Source organism: Cervus canadensis, chromosome 7, assembly GCF_019320065.1.
Source record: "Cervus canadensis isolate Bull #8, Minnesota chromosome 7, ASM1932006v1, whole genome shotgun sequence".
NCBI classification, from domain to species: domain Eukaryota; kingdom Metazoa; phylum Chordata; class Mammalia; order Artiodactyla; family Cervidae; genus Cervus; species Cervus canadensis.
The window spans coordinates 4,393,423-4,419,459 of record NC_057392.1 but is presented as its reverse complement, the minus strand read 5'-3'; the positions used below and the strand labels follow the sequence as shown (position 1 = coordinate 4,419,459).

The window sequence follows — 26,037 nt, the reverse complement described above, 5'->3', positions numbered from 1 at the left end:
ACTTCTTGATAGCAAAGGAAACAAGAGAATGGAGCAGTGCTTTTCAAATTCTGAACGAAGAGAATCTCCAATCCAGGACTCTAGACACAGGTGAGCTATCAATCAAGTATCAGGGAGGTTTGAAGAAATGTCCAGACGTGTAGGCTTTCTCAGGAAGCTACCTGCATATATCAAGTTGAAAAGTCAAGAAAAAGCAGGCTAAATATGACATTTTAAAAGAAATGTGGAGGTAAATAGAAGAAATAATCTAAATTTTCAGATGGTAATTTGGGGTTGAAATGTATCCCCTCCATCCCTCTCAAATCTAAGAGTTGAAGTTTCAACTCCTAGTACCTCAGAATATGACTCTACTGTGAAGTAGGGTTTTTTTTTTAATGTCTTTTTAAAAAAAACCGAAGTACAGTTGATTTACAATGTTGTACCAATCTCTGCTGCAAAGTGACTTAGTTATAAACATACATACATTCTTTTATATTAATTTCCGTTATGGTTTATCACAGGATATTGAATACATGAAGTAGGGTTTTAAAAAAAGTAATCAAACTAAATGTCATTAGGATAAGCCCCAATCCAATATGACCAGTGTTCTTATAAAAGGGGAAATTTGGACAAAGAGACACAAAGGAAAGATGATATGCAGCAAAGGAAACCATAGACCAAACAAAAAGATAACCCACAGAATGGGAGAAAATATTTGCAAACAAAGTGACTGACAAAGGATTAATCTCTTAAATACACAAGAAGTTTACATAGCTCTATGTTAGAAAAACAAACTACTCAATCAAAAAATGGGCAGATCTATGAGAAACAGACATTTCTCCAAAGAGGACACACAGATGGCCAAAAGGTACATGAAAATATGTTCAGTAGTGCTAGAGAGAGTGTGGAGAAAGGGGAGCCCTCCTACAGTGTTGGTGGGAATATAAACTGATACAACCACTGTGGCAAACAGTATGGAGGGTCCATGAAAGACTAAAAATAGAATTACTATCGGATCCAGCAATCTCACTCCTGGGCCAGTATCTTAAGAAAAACACAATCCAAAAAGATAAATGCACCCTAATGTTCACTGCAGCACTATTAATTTACAATAGCCAAGACATGGAAGCAACAGAAATGTCCATCGGCAGAAGAGTGGATAAAGAAGATGTATACATATATTCAATGGAATATTATTCAGCCATGAAAAGGTATGAAATAATGCCATTTACAGCAACATGAATGGACCTAGATTATCATACTAAGTGAAATCAGACAGAGAAAGACAAATATAATATGATATCATTCATATGTGGAATCTAATTTTAAAAAAATGATACAAATGAACTTATGTATTTGTACACTATACAAATGTACAAAACAGAAACAGACTTTCAAAAACAAACTTATGATTACCAAAGGGGAAACGTGGGGGACAGGGATAAATCAGGAGCTTGGGATGAACACACATACACTACCATATATAAGATAGATAACCAACAAGGACAGAGGAGCCTGGCGGGCTACAGTTCATAGGGTCGCACAGAGTTGGACACAACTCAAGTGACTCAGCATGCATGCATAACCAACAAGGACATATTATATAGCACAAGGAACACTATTCAATGTTCTGTGATAACCTGTAAGGGAAAAGAATGTAAAAAAGAATGAATATATATATGCTTTAATATAACTGAATCACTTTGCTGTACACCTGAAAGACAATGCTGTAAATCAACTGCACTCCAGTAAAATTAAAAGAAAAAGATGGTATTAAGACACATAGGGATATTTCAAAAGAACAGCATGTATACTATCTATGGTGAAACAGATCACCAGCCCAGGTGGGATGCATGAGACAAGTGCTAGGCCTGGTGCACTGGGAAGACCCAGAGGAATCGGGTGGAGAGGGAGGTGGGAGGGGGGATCAGGATGGGGAATACGTGTAAATCTATGGCTGATTCATATCAATGTATGACAAAACCCACTGAAATGTTGTGAAGTAATTAGCCTCCAACTAATAAAAAAAAAAAGACACATAGGGAGAAAAACCATGTGAAGATGGAGGATTGGGATAATACAGCTATAGGCTAAGGAACAAAACTTGTGAGGCTACAAGAAGCTAGGAGGGAGGCATGGACAGTTCCTTCCCTAGCACCTCCAGGGGAGGTATGGCCCTATCAACACCTTGATTTTGGACTCTGGTCTCCAGAACTGTGAGACAATAAATTCTTGTCATTTTAAGCCATGCAGTTTGTGGTACTTTGGCAAAGCAGCCCTAGAAAACTAATGATTCTCAAATATGAGAGAGAAACCAGTGAAACAATGGAGAGAACATTCAATCATTTAACAGAAATAAGAGATATTTCCTGTAAATCTTTGACACTGAGTAAAATCAGTAAATCCTGGTACTCAGATTTCTCACTTTTATAATGAGGAGTTGAGACCTTTTGATTTCTCAGACTATTTCAGTAATAAAAATCAATAATTCTAGGATAGTAATTGACTGTCCAGCTGAAGTTTTAAGAAAATTCACTATGCCAAGGGTTGTTGTGTTTATACATATTAATTTTATTACTACTGACACAGACATTTAGACTAGTAAAAAATTTATGACAGTAAATTAAGGAAATTTTTAATTAAAAATTAAATTCTCATTATCCTTTTTCACTGTGAATAATTTAAGTACAGTATTTTCCCACTCTATTTTAGTTAATGTCTATAACACTCCATGACATTAAATTAATTTATATGTATCATGTTTTACTAAAGGAAACACTTTCCTTATCAGCAAGGGAAAATCCTTATCACATTCTTATGTTTTTGGATGCCTCGTAGGATCCTTCCATAGGAACTTACCTCTCCAAGTACTCTGCAAGAAGCTGTTCTGCTGCAGATGAATACATCCATTCGTTTCCAACTTTCTTAGTATATCCAGGTACCTCCTCATTTTTTTTGTTGAATTTGAGATTCAAACCCACATTTGCTTTATGGTCTCCATGAGGGCTGAATTTAAACCACACACACACATACACACAAAAGTTTTAAAATTTTGTTCGAAGAATACAAAGCTTGCTTTCAATTTTTAGAAAAGTTTTCTATGTTTTAGCTATCATGGTTATTTCCAAAGTAGTAGAAGTAGAAAAACTAGAGGAAAGGCTTCAAAACCCAAGTTATCAAAGCATATAAATAGATTATATAATTAGAGAGGAGAATGAAATAGGAAAATTCAGGGAAATATATTATGAGATTCACACACACCTTCTGATACCTTTTTTCAAGGTTCAATTTGTTAGCTGCTAAAAGTAAGAACTGTCTTTCCAACCACCTACAGCACGTGCCATTTAGATGAAAGATCACCATCAGAGGATTTATACGTAATTTTTAAGGAAAATTCAAAGCAATAAGAGAAAATAAATACTGAAATATTAACCATTTTATTTTTATCATTTATTTTTTCTGCCACTTTAAGTAAATTTCTCTAACATAAACTTACTTTCTCCTAGATCCTCTTCCAATAAAAATACTTCCTGTAAACCTTGAAACAAGGTATCCACTCACTCCAAGGCGACTGGCCAACACATATCCTGGGTTGTACTTTATAGAATATTTCTTTAAATATAAAAACAAAAAAGTCAATTATGGAAACAAAATGCATTAAAGCAGTATATCTTTACCTTTAAAATCTGGAGACAATCAAGACACCACTAACATTTTGGATTGTGGCAATGAAAAGATTTTTTTAAAAGTAAGTGACCTATTTTCCCACCCTACCCCCAACTTTTTTTAAAGAGGATTTATAGGTAGAATTTTCTGCTCTTTTCTATCCTTAAAGGACAGGATTCCCAAGGATGAATGAAAGGGGGAGGAAATAACACAGTTTGTGAAACTGTCTCAAGACATAAACTCTACTATAAGTACTAAATGGCAAGTTTTATAGGTGAGAACTAATTTTAAAAAATTACTTTTCATATTCTAAGAAGGACCCGGTAAAGTACCAGGGACAAAATGAGGTCTTGATAATTACAACATTGAATTAAAACATGAGTATGTCATCAAAATAGTTGCTACTGAGCAAGACTGAGTGCCCTTCATATGTGGATATATGTAACATTTATTTCTCCTAATTATTAATTATCATATGAAAATAACAAGTATGTAGAGGCTCATAATAGCATCGTTAATATAATTCAGTCAATGAAATGTAACCTTTATTTATGTATTTAGGGGAAGAAACTATGAAGATAGTCAAATTAAAAAGAAGTATCAGATCACGTAATTTTTAACCAGGAGGCAAATTACTCACACATTCAGTACCAATGTGGGTAAGCTATAACATACTACTAACACCATGTGTGCAATAATACACACATACTTATTTTATATAAATTTCATATACTATATTCTTGTAAATGAATATATAAATACAATAAATGCTATATTTATTAATAAATTATATAATTATTTTATATTCTTATTTCATGGGAATATAAGGATAGTTTATCATCAGTAAAGTGAAATTTCCAGAGATTTGTTATTTTCCAGAGATTTGTTATTTTCCAGAGATTTGTTAATTTTCCACCATTATTTTTTTTAATGATCATGTCTATAATGACCCCTAAATGAACAAATTCTTTAGGCACTTGAGACATAGAGTCACTTTTTTTTAAAAAGTCACTCAGTTGTGTTCACTCTTTGTGATCCCATGGACTATATACAATCCTTGGAATTCTCCAGGCCAGAATACTGGAGTGGGTAGCCTTTCCCTTCTCCAGGGGATCTTCACAACCCAGGGATCGAACCCAGGTCTCCTGCATTGTAGGCGGATTCTTAACCAGCTGAGCCACCAAGGAAGCCCAAGAATACTGGAGTGGGCAGCCTATCCCTTCTCCAGCAGATCTTCCCAACCCAGGAATCGAACCAGGGTCTCCTGCATTGCAGGCAGATTCTTTACCAACTGAGCTACTAGGGAAGCCCCATAAAGTCACTATCACAATACATTAATATGCTAATAAAGAATGCAATTTTTCCATCAAAATCATTATCAGATTTAGAAATAATACAAACAAATCAAGTAATGCTTTCCAGAATAGAAAGAAAGCATTAAGGCAGTAGTTCTCTATCAGAGATCGTACCGCTTTTTGAATAAGCATTTGAACAACAACTAATGACACAGGCTACAAGTACTTAGTGTCCAGGGACCAAGGATGCCAACTGTCCTGGCATATACAGGGCAGTTCTCTTTAACACACAGTTGACCCACTCAAGAAAATAATTAGTACTCCTTTTGAAAAATACTGGGTTATAGTATGGTTAAAATTAATTAAATCACCATAAATATCCTAGTGTATGTAAAATAAGAAGTAGAGAAAGAAAAGGTTTGAGTGAAAGTTAAAGAAGGCATGTAAAGAGAAAGAAGATATACCAGAGAAGGCAGGCCTGCACCCTTAGAGCTGGGCAGGCTGTTTCAGATCCAGAAAAAGCCAAGGGTGAAGCAGCACAAGCTCTGCCTCCACTGACTCCCACACAAAGCTCTAGCTTCTTCATTTAAAGGTTCACTTTCCTGATTTCCTGACTACGACTTCTGAATTATTTCTCCAAAAGAGACCCCATGGCAAGATTTCAGGGCCTTCTCTGCTCTTCATAAAGGTTCCTCATGTGTATGCTGATAACTAACGCCTTAAATTCATTTCTTAGGAAATTAAGTTTTAGATTTTACCACTAGTGAAAATAAAATATAAGTAGCAACAGTTGGCTAAATGTGAATTAATTTCAGTCAAGTTAATTATCTAATCAGTCAGTATGAACAAATGACAGATATCAGGATTATCACCTTATTTTAAAAGGGAAAAATAAAAATGTCATGAACTTAAGTGCAGTTTCTAAGTTTGTCTAGCGACTATTCATCTTTAGCTGAATAGAGATGCATAACCTTTGCAAGAAAGTTATTTGTCACTTGTAACCAAAAGTTCAGGCTTTAACTATGAAAAGCTTTAAAAAAACTAGTCTATTCCCAGAAGGTATACTAATCAATGAGCCACTTACAAGCTTGAACAAAATAACCCATAACAACTATTACAGATTAATAATAGGATTTCAGCAGTTTTTCTCACCCCAAAGATCTGCATGAAGTTTTGAGCACAGATGCCATACTTATTTCTAAAAAATACTACAGGCAACTGTGAGAGAATTTAATCAGTGTTAAATAAAATATTTGCAATAACTCAAAGGAGGTACCAAAAATATCCTTCTAACATTTTAAAAGTTAATTCTAAATTAAACAATACGGACTATTATACTCACATGCTGGTTCTGTATTAAAGCATCAAGATTGGGTTCACATGGAATGCTGAAAACCACACGAATTCTGCCTTCTGTAATCACATCCCCTGAATCCTGAACCTTAGAGTCAAAAAAAAAATCACAATATATTTGAGTCTCTTTCATTACATTTTATTTACTTATTCTTCTACTTATTTGAACAGTTTATTATTTCTGAAATACAGTAAAACAAGGTGGATAGTGGAAATTTTCTTGGAACTTGTAAGTGAATGTGCTTATATTATAAATTTGAGTCACTGTACTTTGCTTTAACCAATTGTTAACCAGTCTTTTTATAAAAAAAAACAAAAAACACAAAAAACTAACTTCAATTTGCAAATAAGTTCAAACTACCAAAAAGTTGCAAAAATAATAAGTCAAAGAACATTTACCCAGATTCACCTATTATTAGCATTTTACTAACGTTTGTGCTCTATGTGTATTTGTGTGATGCCATACTCAGTCATTAAGTTGTGTCCAACTCTTTGTGACCCCAAGGACTGTAGCCCAACCAGGCTCCTCTGTCCATGGGATTTCCAAGACCAGAATACTGGAGTGGGTTGCCATTTCTTTCTCCAGGGGATCTTCCTAACCCAGGAATAGAACCCAGGTCTCCTGCTTGGCAGGAGGATTCTACACTCCTGAGTCACCGAGAAGCCCCCATGTGTGTATTTACATACACATAGTTATTTTCTGGAAATTTCTGAGGGTATATTATATATATCATATATGGGCTTCCCTGGTGGTTCATGGTAGGGAATCTGCCTGCAATGCAGGAGACCCTTGGATCAGGAAGATCCCTTAGAGAAGGGAATGGCAAATCACTCCAGTATTCTTGCCTGGAGAATTCCATGGACAGAGGAGCCTGCAGGCTATATACAGTCCAAGGGGTTGCAGAGTTGGACATAACTAAGCGACGAACACTTTCACCATGTGTATATTTCAGTTCAGTTCAGTTGCTCAGTCGTGTCCAACTCTTTGCGACCCCATGAATGGCAGCACGCCAGATCTCCCTGTCCATCACCAACTCTCGGAGTCCACTCAAACTCATGTCCATCGAGCCGGTGATGCCATCCAGTCATCTCATCCTCTGTGGTCCCCTTCTCTTGTCCCCAATCCCTCCCAGCATCACTTCCAATGAATCAACTCTTCGCATGAGGTGGCCAAAGTACTGGAATTTCAGCTTCAACATCAGTCCTTCCAATGAACACCCAGGACTGATCTCCTTTAGGATGGACTGCTTGGATCTCCTTGCAGTCCAAGGGACTCTCAAGAGGCTTCTCCAACAATACAGTTCAAAAGCATCAATTTTTCGGCACTCAGCTTTCTTCACAGTCCAACTCTCACAACCATACATGACCACTGGAAAAACCTCAGCCTTGACTAGACGGACCTTTGTTGGCAAAGTAATGTCTCTGCTTTTTAATATGCTACCTAGGTTGGTCATAACTTTCCTTCCAAGGAGTAAGCGTCTTTTAATTTCATGGCTGCAATCACCATCTGCAGTGCTTTTGGAGCCCCCAAAAATAAAGTCTGACACTGTTTCCACTGTTTCCCCATCTATTTCCCATGAAGTGATGGGACCAGATGCCATGATCTTAGTTTTCTGAATGTTGAGCTTTAAGTCAACTTTTTCACTCTCCTCTTTCACTTTCATCAAGAGGCTTTTTAGTTCCTCTTTACTTTCTGCCATAAAGGTGGTGTCATCTGCATATCTGAGGTTATTGGTATTTCTCTCAGCAATCTCGATTCCAGCTTGTGCTTCTTCCAGCCCAGCGTTTCTCATGATGTACTCTGCATATAAGTTAAATAAGCAGGGTGACAACATACAGCCTTGATGTACTCCTTTTCCTATTTGGAACCAGTCTGTTGTTCCTTGTCCAGTTTTAACTGTTGCTTCCTGACCTGCATACAGGTTTCTCAGAAGGCAGGTCAGGTGGTCTGGTATGCCCATCTCTTTCAGAATTTTTCACAGTTTATTGTGATCCACACAGTCAAAGGCTTTGGCATAGTCAATAAAGCAGAAATAGATGTTTTTCTGGAACTCTCTTGCTTTTTTGATGATCCAGTGGATGTTGGCAATTTGATCTCTGGTTCCTCTGCCTTTTCTAAAACTAGCTTGAACATCTGGGAGTTCACGGTTCACGTATTGCTGAAGCCTGGCTTGGAGAATTTTGAGCATTACTTTACTAGCGTGTGAGATGAGTGCAATTGTGCGGTAGTTTGAGCATTCTTTGGCGTTGCCTTTCTTTGGAATTGGAATGAAAACTGACCTTTTCCAGTCCTGTGGCCACTACTGAGTTTTCCAAATTTGCTGGCATATTGGGTGCAGCACTTTCACAGCATCATCTTTCAGCATTTGAAGTAGCTCAGCTGGAATTCCATGACCTCCACTAGCTTTGTTTGTAGTGATGCTTTCTAAGGCCCGCTTGACTTCACATCCCAGGATGTCTGGCTCTAGGTGAGTGATCACACCATCGTGATTATCTGGGTCGTGAAGATCTTTTTTGTACAGTTCTTCTGTGTATTCTTGCCACCTCTTCTTAATATCTTCTGCTTCTTTAGGTCCATACCATTTCTGTCCTTTATTGAACTCATCTTTGCATGAAATGTACATAATTACTTTTTGGAAATTTCTGAGAGTGTATTAAATACATCACACCTATAACCACTAAATATTTTGGTAAATAAGGATATTTTATTATATTACCATAGTATAGTTATCAAGTACATAAACTTACGACAAATACTTTAATCTACTGCCTGGATATCCATTTTGTCTGTTGCCCTAAAAATGACTATATTTACAGAAAAGTCTTTTTCTCCCTCTACTACAGGACCAAGCAAGGATCAGATATCGCATTTTGTTGTCATATCTCTTTAGCCTCCTTTAATCTAGAATTTACCCAGAGAGCCTTTTATACACTAACCTTTCAAAGAATACATTTCATTCCTCCCTCTCCACCCTGTGTTTTAAAAAAAAGTTCTACAATTTGGATTTTTCTAGTGCTTTTTTGTGATTAGGTTAGTGTTATATATTGTCAGCCAGAAGAGTACACAGAGAACATGTCTTTTGTAGGCTATCCTGTCTGGAGGTACAGAATATTCACCTGCCCCTCAATGATATTAATATTAATCATATAATCAAGATGTCGCTCAACTTCTTAATTACACAATGATAGTTTTTTGTTTTCCCTGCAACTAAATAAACAACCTATGGGGAGACATTTTCTAAGACCATGAAAATATCTTGCTCCTGGATCAAAGGCTCCCCTTAGATTTATCTTCCAATGACTGTTGCCTGATCTAACCTGAATCACAATGCGTATTAAATGGTGGTTTTCCAACTCCCTCACTCCCTCCACAATTATCCTTGAAATAATACTAGAAGCAAAAGCTCTTCCCCTCCTCATTTATCTATTTCTTATCATTATGGAATCACGCATTCCTAATGTTTTATAATTAACATGTACTCGATTAGTTTAGTACTTAAACAGTCCCACATTTGGCCAGTTGGAGGCTCTTCAACCTGGTTCCTGTGTTTATGTGATATGCTCACATCATTATTGTGAATACTTTCTTACTTTCCCGCATAACTAGAGGTTCTAGGCTCATCTTGAACTTATTCTGCCCCAGCCCTGTATTCAGCCTTTTCTTTGAGAAGCCTCATTCCTTTTATTGGGATATGGTGTTAGAGATCAAGATCAACATGTTACATGGTACCACGGTGTCTTTGCTCCAATTCTTAAAGCAAATAGAGCCAGAAAATATATCTCTGTGTGGAGACATACACATTTATGCATCTACAAATATACACACACAGATATATACACACACGTGCTGATATACATACCTATAAATCTTTAAAGGTATTTTAGTAATCATGAGTTCACATTACTACCTCCAATTTTAATCTTTCCTCACACGTTCTTCCTTGCATTCTCCTGTTCTATACATGCATGTATCTCTTCTCATGTGAGAGGTGGAGTTCCCCAAAACATCAACACGTATATAAATTCATCATAATTTACATCTAAAATACACAATAATACATCTAAAATAATTTCAGAACTGCCTCATGGATACTACCACAATAAATAAATCTACAAAAAAAGAGATCAGAATCTGAATTCTTTTTCCATCACCTCCTGATCTCAATGTGCTCAACACTAAAAATATATAGCCAAATACTGTGCTTAAAAATTAGATGAATAAATTTGTTCTTATTTTTCCCCTTCAGTATTACATTTTCACTTTACATCTAAATGAAGAGAAGTTAAATAATTGTATGAACTTGAAACCAGGAAGAATTTTAATTAGTAATAATAACAGAAACTAACCTCTCCAGCACATCCATAGTAGGGTGTTCCCAGCATAAAGACCATACTTCTAGGAGGAAACAAGTCATCCAATGTTTTTATACTGGAGAAACGGGAGTCAAAAGCTCGGATGTCCTATGTAGAAAATATAAAAGTGAGTCATCATGGTCAAAATTTCTGTAGATTGCATATCAAGATTTTTGTCCTATGAGATTATGACTACGTGGTCTACAAATGTCAAATGTAAAGATTTTCTACATAACAATACTAGAAATGAAATTTTATCTCCTTATATGCCAGCCACTCTTCTAGGTACTTCACACATTTATTAGCTCACTTCATCCTCAAGACAACCCTCTGTAGCAAAGACCATTACTAGACCCACGTTATAGATGAGGAAACTAAAGCATGGGAAGAGGTGATCTTGTCTTAGATTATACAGCTAAGAAAGAAACTCAGTCGGTGCTCTTACTCACTATGCTACACTATTTCCCCCAAATTACATTATCACTACATGCTTTTAGAAAACTTGGTCCCCTCACAACATCTAAGATCACAAACACAATAGCAATAAATGTTTAAATAAACTAATTTATTTAAAGCAAGATTTTTTTTGAGGATAAAAATAAATAAATACAAAAGACAAGTTTCCTAGACATACCCAGAATGAGTACCTGAGCATGTTATAATCCTTTTAAAGACCATAGTATCTTGCAAATTACATTAAATATCAATTATATATTGCTGCATATTAATATGATTTAGTCTTTTCTTTATACAGTGTACAACAGTGTACATTAAGATAGGATGGAGACCTGATGGAGACTTACTTTGACAACGGTTTGATAAACAAATGGAAGAACTTGTTTTGACCACTGTTTCTCTAGACGGACTTCTCCATTTTGATTTATTTGATATTTACGACCTGTGAGTAACTGACCATATACAACTGCAGATGTTTCATTTATTATTATTCCTTTTCTTCTCAGGTAGCTCAAAGAAGAAATAAAAAAGAAAGTTGTGTATGAGCGTATATACATTCTATAATGATAGTCAACATCAAACCACCAACTCATAATCAAATGCATAAATAAATTTTAAATAAATGTGCTAGTAGTTCTGAGTACCTAATAAGACTTTTTACACTATTCTGTGGCTACCCTTCCCAAAGTCTGTAAGATTAAATAAGAACGCAGAGAGTTATAAGAAACTCCCACGTTGCATACCCACTCGGCTGGCTCTAACAAAAAGCAGCAAAAACAAGAATGGTGGCAAGGATATGGAGAAACTGAAAGACTTGTACATTGCTGATGGGAGTGCAAAATGGTGCAGCCACTGTGGAAAACAGTTTTGACAGTTCCTCAGAAAGTTAAACACAGAACTGCTAAACAGCCCAGCAATTTGACTTCTAGGTATATAACCAAAGAACTGGAAACAGTTCTAAATATTTATAGACCAATGCTCATAGCAGCGCTATTCACAATAGCAAAAGGGTGGAAAGAAACCATATGTCCACCAACAGATGAACGCATAAACAAAAGGTGACACATACATAAAATGAAATATTTGGCCATAAAAATAAGTAAGTACTGATATATACTACAATGTGTATGAACCCCTTAAACATGCTATGTGAAATCAGCCAGATAGAAAAGGTCACATATTATGTGATTCCATTTATATGAAATATCTAGAACAGGTGAATCCAAAAAGACAGGAAATAGAGACTGACTGGGAGAGGCATTCACTGGGTCTTTTCAGTCTAAACCAGGGGTTGGCAAGCTATGGCCATGGGCCAAATTCAGACTGCTTCCTGTTGTTATAAATAAGTTTTATTCATTTATTTATTTAATGTCAATGGCTGCTTTTGTGATACAACAACAGAGTTGAGTAGTTGTAACAAAAACCATAAAATCCACAAAGTCTAAAGTATTTAACTCTCCAGCCTTTACAGAAAAAAGTTTGCTGATCCTTTCTCAGCTTGATCTTTTAGCTCACTGATTCAGTCTTCAGTATGCCCATATTTATACTTAGAACACCTACTGAACTAATTATGAAAATCACAATTTTAATTTTTATATACATGCTTATACTTAAACATATGTATTATATAATATGTATTATAGTTACCTACATAGTACATAGTTTAATAACATTACTATATATATTTTCTATAGCAAAATTTAAATTATGGTGAAAAAACCAGATGTGTTCCCTATCCTTATGGAGCATACTATCCATGAAAAGAATCATTAGAGTAATCACACTCATAAATCTATTAATATGATTCTATTTATGTGCTATAAAAGATAATTCAGAATAATGTGAGCTATGACAAGGGTATCTAACTTATACTACTGGGAGGCAAAACATGCTCTACTTTTCCCTCTAACAGCTATGTTTATCTCCTTTTATGCTGGATAGCTTTTCATGGTCATTTAAAATTTTTCCTGTTTAATAATTTTAGAATAAGGATATTATGGCCTGGTATTAGCTCTTAAATTACAGAAGAGATATCTTCTTGAGTTCTCATTTATCAGTAGATGCTATTACAGCTTAAACAGGAGGACTGATGGATATACATTTATAACAACACTTTATGTGTCACTGCCAGTTTCTATTACTCTATCTTGATTTAGGGAATTCCAGTGTTTGGATGAAAAAAGAGAGGTACTATTAAAGTGGGCTCATGGGGCGCAAAGCATCCTGAAAATTCAGGGTTAGCTTCTTCATTACTTAGTTGGTATAGAACTTACATTTCTGAATTCAGGGGCATAAAGGGTTTGGATATATGGAAGAAAGAAGAGTAGGGAGGAGGGAAGGGTGAAAAACAAAGGAGAGTATTCTGTCTTATTCTTATTACTTACATGTGGGCAAGAAATTTATGACCTTATGGTTAGTTAAATTAATGCTCAAATTCAGGCAACTTATTAACTGTGTATTCCTAGGGTAAGTGATTATGTCTTTCCTTCCTTCCTTCCTTTATTTTTTGGTACATCGTGAAGTATTTTACTGACAAACTGGACAAGGTTCTAACTGCTGCTAATTAGATTTTATTTTAAATTAGAACTCATTACTTTTTTAATATATAAAATGAAGATGCACTCAGTATTCAGAGTAACCACAGTGTTAAGTGAAAAATCAGTTAAAGAATAAGTACATTAGACCACCACATTCTAGTTCAATGACATTAAATACTATTTATAATACTCACTATTCTGAAATTCCTTGTACTTCTTTTGTCCAATTACATTGTTCTTTGTCTCCGAGATGGACCACTTTAGACGGTGGTGCAGTTCTTCCCAAATAAAGCTTCTGTGTTCCTGGAGGTTCTTCCAAGTAAAACCTTGAAAATTAAAATAAAAATTAAATTACCCCCAAATTTGTGGTTTAACATAGAGTTACAGTAGTGTGAGTCTTCAAAGTGAAAAGATTTCTACATGGTATAATAGAAAGAAAAAAAAAAGCCTCCTTTTTTAAAACTGCAAAAGGAATTTCAGGACAAGGACTTGTAAAATATTTTAATCAAAATTTAAAAACAAATAGTATTCTTTCTCTTTAAGAAATTAAAATACATAATAAAATACAATTTTTTAAAGAATTAATACTCTCAAATTCAATACAATATTTTTGCTAAAAAAAAGTTTAACTTGATCCTAATCAAGCCACCATACCTAACTCCCAGTTTACAGGAAATACGTGGGATGGAGGACAAATTTAAATGACACTAATAGGAAACAACTACGTAAATTCAGAATTCTACAAAATAACTGACCTGAACTCTAAGAAAAAAATGCAGGGAAGTAAGTTTAGCTAGGTCTTAGGATATAAAATTAATATACAGGATCAATTACATTTCTGTATACTAGCAGGGGAAATGGAACCTTAAAATATAATACCATCTATTGTTGTGGTTGTTTAGTCGCTAAGTCATGTCTGACTCTTTTGCGACCTCATAGACAGCAGCCTGCCAGGCTCCTCTGTCCATGGAACTCTCCAGGCAAGAATACTGGAATGGGTAGCCATTCCTTCTCAAGGGGATCGGCCTGACCCAGGGATTGAACCTACATCTCCTGCACTTTAGGCGCATTCTTTATCACTGATCCATCTGGGAAGCCCAATACCATTTATAGTTGCTTCAAAAATTTTAAATACTTATGTAGGTATAAATCTAACAAAATATGTACAGGTTCAGTATGCTGAAAAAACAAAATAGCGATAAAAGAAATCAAAGATTAAAATAAATGGAGTGATAAAAGGAGATTCATTCAGATCAGAAACTTCAACAAAGATGTCAAATCTCCCTAAATTATAAGTTTAATACAATTCCTATCAAAATCTCTCAAAGATTTTTTTATAGATATTAAAAAAATTCTAAAATATATATGGAAAGGCAAAGGACCAAAAATATCTTAAATAATTTTGAAAAGTAAAAAAATGGTGGAAGGAATCCTCTACCTAAGGTTAAGACTCACTACACAGCTACAGTAACAGCACAGCGTGGTGCTGGCATAAAAAACAGACACAGAGACAAACGGAACAAAAAGGAAAACCCACAATGCAGATCCATACAAATATGCTCAACTTATTTTTGACAAAGATGTAAAAGCAATCTAATGGAGGAAGGAGAGCTTTTTCAACAAACAGTGCTAGAGCAAGCAATTCAATATTCATAGGTAAATATATGAAACTTGACCTTATACCTTATATAAAAATTGATGCAAAATAGATCATGGATTTAAGTGCAAAAGGAGGAAAAACTATAAAAAAATTTCAAGGTAATCTTTGGGACTTAGGGTTAGGTGAAGAGTGCTTAGATGCAAAAGCATGATCCATTAAAAAAAAAAAAACAACTAATAATAAAAACTAAACTTCAACAAAAAGGCAGGGGAAGTGAATTCCGGTGATTAAAAAAGAATCCTCAAGATTCATATTAGCATTGACTTCTCACCAACAAAATTAAATGACAAGACAAACTGAGATATGTTTGCAGAGATCTGAGGAAAAAGATTAGGCTTCTAATTCTAAACCTATGTGGGGGAAAAACAACACAAAAAATCTTTTGGATAAGTAATAATTCAGAAAGCATTAACATCCTTACATTTTCTCTGGAAAAAAAATTACTTTAGGAAGTTTTAGACATGAAAAATAAAAGAACAAGATGTCAGGCCAAGTTTACATGAAATAAACATAAAAGATGTCAAAGAATAGATTGGCTAAATACTCACTGATAAAATAATTGTGAAATTTAATAAAGTGTTAAGAAATTATCTTTAGAATAGAAGATATGTGTTTTAAAAATTACATATTATTTAAATGAAACCTGGGAAGGGTATGGAAAAGGTAAAGTTACCTTTACCTTTTTTGATATTCAGTCTTGTCAGAAATAAATATATTTGCTATCAGAAATAAATATATTTGCTAACAATGACAACTAGTAGGAAAGAATTAGGCTATGGAACTTTCAAGCTATTAAAAGGAAAAGAAGGCAAAAGGGTAAAAATAATATATGCATCTAAAATATATGCATCTCAAGGGATGCACAATAAACTGTCAGCAGTGGTTGAACTTGAAGGGTGTGATTAGAGAACTTCCATTTCCACTATAGAGTGTAAATATTTTACACATATTGTATCAGTTAAAATGTATGAATGCTGCTGCTGCTGCTAAGTCGCTTCAGTTGTGTCTGACTCTGTGTGACCCCACAGACGGCAGCCCAGCCCACCAGGCTCCTCTGTCAATGGGATTCTCCAGGCAAGAATACTGGAGTGGGCTGCCATTTCCTTCTCCAAGGCATGCATGCATGCTAAGTCGCTTTAGTCGTGTCTGACTCTGTGCGACCCTATGGACAACAGCCCACCAGGCTCCTCTGTCCACAGGATTCTCTAGGCAAGAATACTGGAGTGGGTTGCCATTTCCTTCTCCAAAATGTATGAATAAAAGCCATCAAACAGCAAAGCATACACACACTTTCAAATTACAAATAAAATCTTACTTAGTTTCTCCATCTGATACACCAACAACTCTAGCTTCTTCAAGATGAGGCCAATTAACAAAGACAGACTTCCCAAGCACTGACGAAGCTATATTTTCTACACTCTTAAAGTAAAAGCAGAAAAGTTCATTATTGTTTTAGGTCCAAGAGAAAATTTTACAGAGGCAAAATTAAATAATTAAAAACTGTTTTGTGTTTATAACTGTGTACTTAAAATCTACAAAACCCCACCTTAGTAATATAAAAATATCTGATCGCTCGAGCCAATTATTCCCTGCTAGTAACTGCTCTTCACAGCTTTATTTCAAGTTAATTATTCTATCCAGTCAAATTTTGTTTTTTAAATTTCTCTTCTTTAAGATGTGCCTTTATTTAAGCTAACTACTCTTTTTTTTTCTTTCTAGTACATTTTCAAGGATTTCTGTTCCTTTAGATTTTTGTTTTTTTTCCCCTTTCCTTTTTTTAAAAAAAAGTTTTAAGTTGTTTTTACCTATCTGCCTTTTTTTACTCTTTACAATTTATTATGAATCTGTGGAAATTTACCAATATAACCTTCCCCTCTGCCAATCTCTTATTAGACGGGAACTATGACCAACTTAAGCACTTTTCAACAGTATAAACATCACACTAGGAAGCTTGCCTCCTCATTTCTTCAACGGCATTGGCAGTTATTAGTAGTGATGTGTAGCCCACTGATTTTTTTACTTGGTGAGAAAACAGATTTCAGTAACTTCAAACAAAAGAACACTAACCTATAATGTGAGTATTACTGCTCATGATATAGCCAACATTAATAGAAATATTGTCACCAAGAAACTCAGGTTTTTAGTTCTGCTTCTAACTAGCTGAGCCAATGTCTGCTTTTCAATCTCCTTAATTTAATTTTTTTTAATTTGTAAAACTAATGAGCTGGATTAGTTGCTTTACAAAATTCCATCCAGTAGTAAAATTCTATGATTCTATTATTCTCATGATTAAGTGTTTATTTTTCTCATGGGAACTGAAAAAAGTGAAAAGAACAGCACAGATGTCTAGAAAAGAGCTATTATTCATTATCTCATATCAGAGAGCATAAAAAGAATCTAAGAAATGTGATTTCATTTGTGATTGGTATGATTAAATAAGAACACTAGACTTATCTCAAGTTAGAAACCACGGGTTCAAAATTGGGTTCTAGTTCTTTTCAGCTACAGAGTGTTAAGCAAATCCTTTAATCCCACCGAGTCTCAGTTTTCTTTTGTGAGAAGCTGTAACATCTATCTCACAATATTCATTTAAGGATAAAATAATACACACAAAAACCTTTGTAAACTATAAAATGCTGTACAGTCAGCCTTTTGTATCCATGGGTTCCACATCTGCAGACTCAACCAACCTCTGATGGAGAATACTTTGGGGAAAAAAAACAACTTCAGAAAGTTTCAGAAAGCAAAACTTGAATCTGCCAAATGTTGGCAACTACTTACATAGCATACAAATTGCATTTATAATTATTTATATTGTACTAGGTATTATAAGCAACAAAGATGATTTAAAGTGTAAGGAAGGATATATGTAGGTCATATGCAAACATGATAGCTTTTTTTGGGGGGGGGGGGCACATGGATGTAGCTGTTCTGCAGGCATGTGGAATCTTCTCGTATCAGGGACTGAACCCACTTTCTCCTGCATTGGCTAACGGATTCTTTACCAAGGAAGCTGCAACACCATTTTATATAAGATACTTGAGCATCCACTGGATTTTAGGATCAATTGAGAGTCCTGGAACCAATGCTCCATGGATACCAACTGGTTACTGTATAAATATTCTGTATGAAAAATATCTTAAATAAAAATTCTTAAAAGGAAACATTACTACTATTGGTTAGACAACAACAACTTTGTAGTAGAAACTGAAGTTGAAATATAAATTTTCATCCCCTTTTTATTACGCTTGATCATTATAAGCAAATATTTCTTTAATAATTAGAGATGACTATTTTTAGACTTTGGGAGATAATTTTATTTTATTTATTATATGTAGACATTTCTTACTGTGAACATATAAAAGAATGACTATTCTGATAAAACAAATTTCAACATTATTAGAACTAGGCGCCCTTGTACTTTTCCTTTCTATTTATCTAATTTCATTCTCCCACACTTCCTTCATGTGGAGGAAAAGTTATCCTACTTGCCCAGATTAATCCTTTCACTTAAGCCCTACAGGAAACCCCTTATTTCTTCACATCCCTTCCCTCCCCGGTGACTTTAAGACCTCCGTTGTTCTTCAGCTCTGCTGCTCTGCTTAACAAGCTCTACTGTTCTGCTTTGCTTAACAAGCTGCCTCTTCTTTACCTACAGCTATGTTTCCAGCCTTTCAATGAGAAACTTCTGAACTAAGGGCTTAAGATCTGCTTCCTTTACTTTCCATCTAACTAGTTGCAGACTAGTACTCAGGAACTGGACTTCTGCCTCCAACAACCTACTGGAATGGAATTCTCAAAGTCCAATAATGGTGACCAAAGGACCTAGTTTAATTCACTAGGTCTAATTCACAGACCTGGTTTTCACTCTTCTTGAACTGCATGTACCATCTACTCATGCTTTTGTGATACTACTTAACTTGGGAATCATTCTCTTTCTTCTCTGAGCACTGTCACTTTTACTGGCTCCTTTTCCACCCTTTATATCTGTATTTCTTTACAATGAGGCCTTGAATCCTCAGAATTCCCTTTTATTAGGGAAGTCAGCCCCAAGGTCCCAGCCATCACTTCCCTGCTCATGACCTGCATATCCCTATTGCCCTCCAAGCCTTAGCTCTATGTATTCAACTGTGTATAATCATCTTTCTTGACTGAAGTTTTTCATCTGAACCACAGAACACAAAAAACAATTTGACTAGGGATTTTATCAATTCTCCTAAGGATGATACTTAACTAGTACTATTCCAAATGCATAAAAACTAATTTAATTTTTATAAGCAAATGGATGACTTAGGGCATTAGGGCTTAAATCTCTTGTGGAACCCTGCTAAGAAAGGCTGACAGGGCAGCTCCAGATAAATGTTCCAGGACCAACTTAAAATTCTATTACTGATCATTTATCCCCTCAAACAAGTGCCTCTCCCATTTTAACCTCTTTATTCCAATAAACAGTTTAACTATTTTTCAATTGATTAGTCTGATATTTAGAGTCAGTCATATTTAATATTTTCTTTTTCTTTGCATCCCCTATTTTTGAACAAATGACAGAACTTGTGAATTTAGTCTTGTTCATCTAGATCTATTACCACTTTCATAGTTTATGTCTTTATTATCTAAGGCTTCTATAACCACAACCTCAACTTACAGGCTTTTCCATTTTCTTCCATTTCTCTTTTATGCAATTTAGTCTATTATGCTGCTACCAAATTAATTTTTATGAAAATATCAATTTCAAGATAACAGTCACGAAAAAATAAGTCCAAACTCCTTAGCCTGGTATTCAAGGTCCTCCATAATCTGGCCTCAATCTGTTTTTTCAACCTTCTCTTCTACTATTTCCCAACACAAGTCCTCTGCTTCAGTCAGGTTTATCTATTCCTTCTCCTCAAATACATCACATTTACTCTAAAAAAAGAAAAAGTATTAAAAATTTCAGACATACAAAAAGGTTAAAAAGATAATGTGTTAATATCACACTTACTTTTGACTATAATTTTCAACTCATGTTATTTTTTTCAACTGGCATGCCTTTCCCCTCATTTTTCCTCTGTGATAATCTATTAGTACCCTGCTTAAGTCTATTCCCATCTATAGATCTGTATTTAACTTAAATTCACACAGCTCATTTTTTCAAAATTCCTCCAGAATTTTTTGCTCATTATGTCACAATTATACATATCCTTTAATCTGTGTTAATGTTTCTTTACTCTATCCTTATTTCCTGTGAATTTCTGGAGTCCTACTGTTATACCACTTTGGCAAACACGTTGCAGCTAGAACACTTTCATGCATAATATACAATAAAGAAAATACTTACAAGCTCATCTGACTCAGCATTCACTAAGATTTCCAACATCATGTTTTCTCCACGACTGCTTTGCTGGAATACTTGAACCCCACTTTTCTTCAAAAAAAACTAAAAGAATTCATAGAATTTAATTTTTAATTATTTTTCCATAGTTACTTCACTTTCAATAAAGTAAAAAAAATTCTGAACTAAATAGTCACTGACTTTGTGTTTAATGTGTTTCAAAGTAGGAAATCCACAGAAATATAATGCCTTCTGGTCAACCTTGGTTATTTTGTTCTTGCTTATATCTATACGCCAAGCATCTAATGATATTATTTTATACCTGGAAAATAAATAAAGGTATTTGATTTAAAATTCATACATTACAAGCAATCACAGGTTTTCAGCATCCCTTCAGTATTTTGCAAGAGTTATCCTTGCTTTTAAACAGGAGAATAACAATTTGCCCTTTAAGACAAAGAAAATATACAGCAGCAGATTCTCCGTTGTTACTAATTCAGACACAACCATGACTGTAACATACTGAGTGGAAATTTTCCCATTTATTTAAAAATACATATAATATATATATGCATAAATATATAATATATATAAAATATATAAATTATACATGTATATATGATTTTTATACTAAAGGAATATATAACACATACTACAAATCTCTACATCCTCCATGTTCCAAAACCCAGAATGGAAAATAAACACTTTATAATGTCTATTTCATCTTTCTCTTTAAGAAAAGGAAAAATCATAATGGAGAGAAGTTTACAGAAGACAGAAACAGAGAAGCAGAATTGGACCAAAGCAGAGAACTACAGAAACAACTGAGACAGACAGAGATGCTATGATCCTTGGAAAGCTGGATGTAATTCATTATCAGTGGCATACAAATGTCATAAATTATCTGTTAATTTTCGAAATAGATATTCAAAAGCTTTTTAAAAGTTAATTTTAACATTATTTTTTCTGCACTCTCTGTTTTTGAAGAATTACCACACAACATTACCTTGCACAGCATCGCTCTACAGGAGGAAACTTTTCTGGCCATGGAGAGGGGTAGGTGAACTCTGTGTTGCTGTCAAACCAGCACATTAGGCACTCACTATGTTGATTTCTTTTTCTCTCTTCTTTTTTGAGGGAGTGGTTACATGTCTCCATGGCTTCTAACAATCGCTTCTGAATATAAATATTGAAGAGAGGGGTCAAAAACATAAAAATTCTGTAATCTTAACACATAGAATGAATCTTTTCCCTCAAAAAACAAATTTACTATTTGTGCTCTTAAAAAGCAAAAATCTTAGTAACAGAATTCTTTTCAACTTAATTACATGAAAAACTGATGTGCTATTCTTGTTTCTAAGGGCAATAGAATATTTTTTGTCACTACAAATTCCTCTGAAAATATTACTCCAACAGCAGCCACTAAAGTGTGGCTAAGAACAGCAGAGAATCAAAATTTAAATATGAATTTATCATAATTCACTGCTCCTTAATCTCTCACATTGCAAATGTGCATTAATATAGAAATGTTCATCTTTACGATTATCTTTTTATATTTAATGCAATTCCAATGAAAATCACAATGGTTTAAAATATATTTTTCAAAGGAAAAATGATGTTAGTGTTCATACTGGAAGATTAAAGGTTGAACTGCAAAGTTATCAAGAACTTGTCTTATGAGGTCCTATCACTTTTTATAAAATCACCTATAAGCAAAACACTTAAGTATGGACACCACAAAAGACCCACAGACCATAAGCACAAAATAAATAGTTAAAAAACAAATCCAAATATATGTCAAACATAGTATTCCAGACACTTAAAATAATGTTTTTGTCCAGTTGGAAAAGAAAGCACACATATATTTCAATATCATACTATATACAAAACAAGTAGTAATGAGACAACAAAGTATTAGAAGAAAATCTAGAAAAGTATTGATAATTTTTTTTAAAGTATTGATAATTTGTAGTGAAAAATTCTTAAGGCAGAAAAAAAGCCTAGCCACTTTAAGGAAAAAGACATTTTTAAGTAAAAGAAAATGTATGTGATAAAAGAGGTCATGAACAAATCAACAAGCAAATGCCACACTGGGAAAAAATATTCCTAGCATACAAAGAGCTGCTCAAAATAAAAAAAAAAAAAAATGAGGGAAAGGATATAAACAGACAATTTATAAAAGAGAAAATGCAGAAGACAAACACACATAAAAATATATCAAATTAGGGATCAGATAAAAATAAACTTGAATAATAATAAAATGGCATTCTTTATCATCAGTAGACTGGTCAAAATTAAATAGTAACATTCAGGACTAGAAAAGCAGAGAAGTAGGTACTCTCAAGTACTGATGGTGTGAATTAGACCAGTCTTTTTGAAAAAGAATCTGGTAAAATTAATTAAAACAAAAACCATACACTCCCATTAACCAAGCATTTCTGCTTTGGGGATTCTACCTTATAAAAATAAAACTACCAATACATAAGAATGTATTAACAAACAAAAAGAAAACATAAATACATAAGTACTTTTATCATAGCATTGTGTACAACAGCAAAAACATGAAGAGTTGTAAGAATTTGCAAAATCAGTATGGTGTGTTCCCATGTACTTTTCACCCAATGATAACATCTTACACACAGCCACAGTACATTATCAAAACCAGGAAATTGACACTGGTACACCATCACTACAGACTCATTAAGATTTCAATGTGCTCAGTCGCTCAGTTGTGTCCGACTCTTAGGGACCCTACAGACTGTAGCCTGCCGGGTTCCTCTGTCCATGCGGATTCTCCAGGCAAGAATACTGGAGTGGGTTGCCATGCCCTCCTCCAGGGGATCTTCCCAACCTAGGGATCGAACCCAGGACACCTGCATTGCAGGTGGATTCTTTACTGTCTGAGCCACCAGGGAAGCTCCAGATTTCACTAGTTTTTATATGTAAATACTGTGATGAGATGGCTGGATGGCATCTCCGACTCGATGGACATGAGTTTGAGTAAACTCTGGGAGTTGGTAATGGACAGGGAGGCCTGGCGTGCTGTGATTCATGGGGTCACAAAGAGTCGGAGGCGACTGAGCGACTGAACTGAACTGAACTGAACTGTGTATGTACAGCAGTATGGAATTCTTATCAAAAGTGCAGATTCATGTGTGTGCGCTCAGTCGCTCAGTGGTGTCCGATTCTTTGCGACCCCTATGGACTGTAGCCTGCCAGGCTCCTATGTCCACAGGGTATTCTTCAGGCAAGAACACTGGAGTGGGTTGCCATGCCCTCCTCCAGGGGATCTTTCCAACTCAGGGATCGAACCCAGGTTTCCTGCATTGCAGGCGGATTCTTTACCATCTGAGCCACCAGGGAAGCTTCATGTAACCACCTCTAAAACTGGAATACAGGACTGTCACACCACTGTAAAGAAACTCCTTCACATTATCCCTTTATACCCATACCCATATATTGCTCAGTCGTGTCCGACTCTTTGCGACCCCGTGGACTTGTAGCCCACCAGGCTCCGCCATCCATTGGATTCTCCGGGCAAGAATACCGGAGTGGGTTGCCATTTCCTCCTCCAGGGGATCTTCTCGACCCAGGGATTGAACTCAGGTCTCCTGCATTGCAGGCAGACGCTTTAACCTCCGAGCCACCAGGGAATTCCTTATCCCTTTAGAGTCACACCCTATCCCCCAATGACCTGTTTTATATTATAATAATTTCATCATTTCAAACATATTACATAAATGGAATCTTCTAAGATTGACTTTTTCAGTCAAATGAACTTTTTCCCATCTGTTGTTTACAGAAATAGTTCTTTTTATTGCTGAGTAGTATGCCATTTTATGAATGTACTACAGGTTTTTTTAAATCCATTCACTCATTGAAAGATATCTGAATTTTTTTCCAGTTTGGAGTTATCACAAATAACTTGCTCTGGACAATAATGTACAGGTTTTTACAAAAATATATAGCCAGCTGTTTCTGTACCAATTGTTAAAAAGCTTTTTCTTTACCTATTGAATAGCTCTGATGTCTTAACTGAAAATTTATTCACTGGTCAAGTATAGATCTAGGTTGTTTGGCCTCTATTCTGTTTCACTGATCTATGTCTATTATGATGTAGGAAACAGACTGCCTTGATTACTTTAGCCTAATGGTAAGTCATGAAATCAGATAATGAAAGTCTTTCAGTATTGTTGTTCTTACAGATTGTTTCGGCTACTCTAGATACTTTGCAATTTCATCAAAACTTTAAAACTGGACTTTTGATTTTTATACAAAAATTTGCTGCATTTTTGCTGGGATTATGTTGAGCCCAAAGATCAATATGGGAAGAGGTTATGTCTTAACAATATTAAATCTTCTATTCCCTGAACATGGTATATTCTTCCATTTATTTAGGTCTCCATAACTCAACGCTATTTGCAGTTTTCAGTGTGCATGCTGTTAAATTTATAAATGTGAATTTTATATTTCTTAATGCTACTGAAAGTAAAAGTCTTTTTATTTAAAAAATTTATATTTTCCAATTTTTTGTTGCTAGTATATACAAACATAATTGAATTTTGTATAGATTTTATAGTTTGTGACCTTGTTAAATTTACTTATTGTTAATACTATCTTTCTGAAGATTCCTTAGAATTTTCTATTTTTGTAGTAATGCTATGTGCATATAAAAACAATTTTTCTTCTTCCTTTCTAATCTACATGACTTTATTTCTTTCCCTTAATACAGTGGACTCCTAGTACAGTATTAGAAAGAATTGATTAGAATGAACATCCTTGTCTTAAACTTGATTTTACAAAGAAAACATTCAAAACTTTACTACTAAGTATACCGTTAGCAGTGCACACGTGTGTGCTAAATCACTTCAGTTGCGTCCGACTCTTTGTGACCCTATGGACTGTAGCCCACCAGGTTACTCTCTCCATGGGTTTTTGAAGCATGCATTCGGTTTTGACTTCCCTGGTGGCTCAGACAGTAAAAACATCTGCCTACAATGAGGGAGACCCGGATTTGATCCCCGGGTCAGGAAGATTCCCTGGAGAAGGAAATGGCAACCCACTCCAGTACTCTTGCCTGGAAAATCCCATGGATGGAGGAGCCTGGTAGGCTACAGTCCATGGGGTCGCAAAGAGTCAGACACAACTGAGCAACTTCACTTATTTGGTTGAGGACGTTTCCTCTTATTTCTAGTAGTTGAGCATTTCTATTAAAATTGGACATTGAATACTCAAATGTGGTAAATCACATTGAAAACCAACACTGCATTTCTAAAATAAATCTCATTTGGTTAGGAGTATTATCCTTCTATATTACTGGATCCCATCTGGCTTGACTTTGTCAAAAGTTTTGCATCTACTTTAGGAGGGATATTATCAAGTAATTTTCTTTTCTTGTAGTATCATTGACTATTATGCTGGCCTAAT

General features: G+C 35.0%; 1 protein-coding gene across 2 annotated transcripts in view; it reads right to left on the bottom strand.

Annotated features, from left to right (window-relative positions):
- XRN1 (5'-3' exoribonuclease 1) overlaps positions 1-26,037 on the bottom strand; it is a 109,971-nt gene that overhangs the window by 47,693 nt on the left and 36,241 nt on the right. For both annotated transcript variants that reach the window (XM_043474209.1, XM_043474210.1), the window contains exons 16-25: positions 21,617-21,786; positions 20,812-20,932; positions 20,617-20,715; positions 16,615-16,718; positions 13,834-13,965; positions 11,450-11,612; positions 10,641-10,754; positions 6,283-6,381; positions 3,476-3,591; positions 2,839-2,985 (exon numbers count right to left, since the gene is read on the bottom strand). In XM_043474209.1, coding sequence (XP_043330144.1) covers positions 2,839-2,985; positions 3,476-3,591; positions 6,283-6,381; positions 10,641-10,754; positions 11,450-11,612; positions 13,834-13,965; positions 16,615-16,718; positions 20,617-20,715; positions 20,812-20,932; positions 21,617-21,786 — 1,265 coding nt within the window. The remainder of the gene's footprint in view (positions 1-2,838; positions 2,986-3,475; positions 3,592-6,282; positions 6,382-10,640; positions 10,755-11,449; positions 11,613-13,833; positions 13,966-16,614; positions 16,719-20,616; positions 20,716-20,811; positions 20,933-21,616; positions 21,787-26,037) is intronic.